The 3,553-nt window shown below is 49.6% G+C and overlaps 1 protein-coding gene across 1 annotated transcript; it reads left to right on the top strand.

Annotated features, from left to right (window-relative positions):
- Window positions 1–235: 235 nt before the first annotated feature.
- Window positions 236–3,041, top strand: LOC136525807 (E3 ubiquitin-protein ligase RING1-like). Its single transcript, XM_066518669.1, has 2 exons — window positions 236–1,318; window positions 2,475–3,041. The coding sequence occupies exons 1-2, from the start codon at window positions 359–361 to the stop codon at window positions 3,039–3,041; spliced, it is 1,527 nt and encodes a 508-aa protein (XP_066374766.1). The 5' UTR covers window positions 236–358.
- The last annotated feature ends 512 nt before the right edge of the window (window positions 3,042–3,553 follow it).

The raw sequence follows: 3,553 nt of genomic DNA, 5'->3' as shown, positions 1-3,553 counted from the left end.
GTCAGGAATAATATTTTTCTCTCACACCAAACCAGCCAGCAATAAATAATTCACGATCGTTTACGGCCTCCCGAACAGTTCGCAGTTCGCATGAAGGAAGGAACGTGCAATGCTTTGCTTCAGATTTCGTACAGCACGCCCCGTAAGACAGAATCGTGTTCATCTCTTGGCAAAAGGCATTCCTTCCCGCCAACCCTCTCTATGCCAACCTTGCCGCTGTCCAAATCAAATTGCTGTCCCGTTCCCTTGGAATCCTCTTATACTACGTCCATGCTCCCATCTCGTGCGCGCCTCCTTCAAGCCACGGCGAGCGGAGCCGGGGTGCGGCGACTACTCCGACTAGCTCTGCTCTCCAACCATGTCCACGGGCGCGGGCGGAGGCGCGCGAGGACGGCGCCGGCGGACGTGGCGCTTGTACTGGTGCTACGTGTGCGGCCGCACGGTGCGCGCCGTCTCGTACCCGACCTCGGACGTCTTCTGCCCGCGCTGCTTCGGCCGCTTCCTGCACGAGATCGACCTGCCCGCGCCGCGGCCTGTGGTCCCGCCGGCCGACCAGTTCTTCCAGCCGCCGTTCCTCCCGTACGACGGGCCCCGCCGCTGGGTCATATACACCGGCGACGCCAGGGACCCCACGGCCGACGCGGACACGCCGCTCCCTCGCCGCCCCCGGCGCGTCCCGTCCCCGCCGCCAGCGCTGGCGACACGGCGCCCGGACGAGGACTACGACGTCGACGCGCCACCGCCACCTCCCGTCGTCGGCTGGGACGAGTTCTTCATCGGGCCTAACCTGAACGCGCTCATCGAGCGACTCACGCAGGACGACCGCCCCGGGCCGGCGCCGGCGCCAGAGTCGGCCATCGACTCGCTCCCCACGGTGCAGGTCTCCCCGGCGCACCTGTCTGACGGCTCGCAGTGCCCCGTGTGCAAGGAGGAGTTCGAGCTCGGGGAGGCCGCGCGGGAGCTGCCGTGCAAGCACGCGTACCACACCGACTGCATCGTGCCGTGGCTCCGGCTCCACAATTCGTGCCCGGTCTGCCGACAGGAGCTGCCGCAGCAGCCGGCGGATGGGGCACAGGAGGGCGGCGGCCGCGAAGAAGGAAGTGGCGAGACGGAGGCGCCGGCGCCGGGGCCCGTGGTGATGGCCGGATGGGGGCCCCTGGCTTGGCTGCCATTGCCACGCGGGCCGGACGGGGACGGTTGGGTGAGGAATGAAGCGAATGACGGTGACGCTGACGCCGGCGGCGGCGGTGCTTGTGCACCGGCTATCCTTCAGTCTTTTGTCGTCGTCGCTGCTTGCTTTGTCGTCCTCTCGTTCTTTGTTTGAGACTAGTACGAACCGCGCGCAATGGCTGAGTAAACACATGTAGGTTTATATGCAGGTTTTGCATGCTACATATATATGGTGTTGATGTCCATAATAAGTCCATGATGGTGTAGATATATACACACCATGCGTATTGTACATCTGTGTAGGTATACATTACATGTGTTGGTATTGCAAACATTTCATTAGCTGACATGCCCATAATAAGTCCATGATGATGCAGAAAGGAAGTGTTTCTAGGCATATTGACGCTAAACATATAACACACAGATATCTAGCACTTTGTTTCTACATATTTGGACAGGCTATCTCTTTTGTTGCGAGCAGAGAAGATGGGGGATCATAGCGTGCAGAAGCTAATCCTTCCCATATAACAAAAGCACGAACTGGTTTCCCTTGTTTTTTTGTCTGGAAAAATATGCAAAAAAAAAGTTAGGAAACTAATGAACAGAGCACATAGGTATACATGGCATGTGTACTTGTGTAGAGCAACAAGCTAAAAGCAGGGTAAACAGCGCTACAAATAGAGAGTAATGTTGAGGGAAGTGTTTTTATGGGGCATAAAACTAAAAGTAAGAGGAATTTTTTTTTGAAAGCGTGCATTGACACGTGCTTCATTAAGTAGGAGAAAAACTAAGAGGAATCATTTGAGCCTACGTAAGGTGCAGTAAGAGGAATCATTTTTGTCGGTGGGATCCTTATTTTAAGGTTTGAGGTTAATCCCTACGTCATTTTTCACATTAAGTTATGCCACCTTGTCTTAGCCCCTAACTTTTTTTCATTGTATTGAAACTAAACTAGGATTGTATTGGAGCTATTGATGGCACACACATAAGAGCATCTGTTCCTAAAGATTTGGAGCATTCGCCGCTGGAATGAATTTGTATGGACATGTTTGATTGCTGAATTTAATTTGTATGGACAAGTTCGCTGCTGGAATGAATTTGTATGGACATGTATTGACATGGCAAAGAACGTTTGCAAAGATAACAAGGCTTAGGAAACTGAGTGCTGCTGGTTGGGATGAAATCAATTCATAATCACTCTTGATGATGAGCACTACAATGGCTATGTTCAGGTATAATTGGCCCAACCTTTCTAAATATGTTGGCTTCTCAGATTTAGCTACTAACTTGTGTTGGCATTATAGGATCACAATGCTGATGCTGAATTCTTAAACAAGCCTCTTGCACACTTTTCTGAGATGCAAACAATCTTTGGAAACAGCATGGCTACAGGAAGGTTCGCCGAGGATTCGAATTCTGCATTAGGTACAGAAGATGCTAATAGTGAAAATGAAGACATGGCTGCAAATGTTGGGGGTGAGATGAATGGACAAGGTGGGAGTGATGCCACTACATTGCCTACTAATCATGGGGCTACTTCATCGGGCAGCAAAACAAAGAAAGCAAAAGTTAGTGTAGATGAAGAAGAGGGACTGATTGCTGCGATCAATCGTGTTGGTGACAGACTTGTAGTTGCAGAAGCTATAGAAAAGTCCACTGCTCCACCCCCGCCAGGCCCCAGCAATGAATTACCAGAAGATCTATTTGATATGTTGGTTGGCCTTCCAGGTTTTGAGGCCACACACATATCTGTGTACTTCCAACATCTGGTGGCCAACCCAGGCATTGGGAAGGCATTCTACAAGCTTCCATTTGATCATAAGTTAATTTGGGTTGCTTTGTTCGTTGCTGAGAGGTTCCCAGGACAGTAAAATGGTGACTGTAATGGTTCTTTTGCTTGCGACCAATGGAACAATTTAGGTGTGGTTTAACTAAGTCGGAGGCATGAACTTTATATTATGTCATAGCCTTGAACCTTGTAGTATGTGTTAGCTGTTATGCATAAGGCTTTCAGCTTGCTGTTATTATGTACAAAAGCCTGCAATCTGTACTGTTTGAAAACTAGAACTTGACGTTAGCTGTAAGCATGTCACATGCTAATATTTGTGAGGCATGAACTTTAAAATTATAGTAAGCCTCACACTTGCATTTTACATATGAATTTGCCATTTATTATATACATGTTATGTGATGATTATTTTAAATGACAATACCCGTACATGTACCCAAAAATTCACTAATCCCGTGTACATGTACCAGGAGTTCACTAATCAGGTGTGAGTACAAATAGATAGAGGTAACTTTACCTATGTTGAGGGAGGTAACCCCATACAGATATCATGTCTCTATCCCTTCATCCAAACAAGAGTGAGGACCATCCCAT

This window comes from Miscanthus floridulus, chromosome 19 (assembly GCF_019320115.1).
Source record: "Miscanthus floridulus cultivar M001 chromosome 19, ASM1932011v1, whole genome shotgun sequence".
NCBI lineage: Eukaryota > Viridiplantae > Streptophyta > Magnoliopsida > Poales > Poaceae > Miscanthus > Miscanthus floridulus.
Note: the sequence above shows the minus strand (reverse complement) of the source record. Positions and strands in the feature narration are given on the sequence as shown.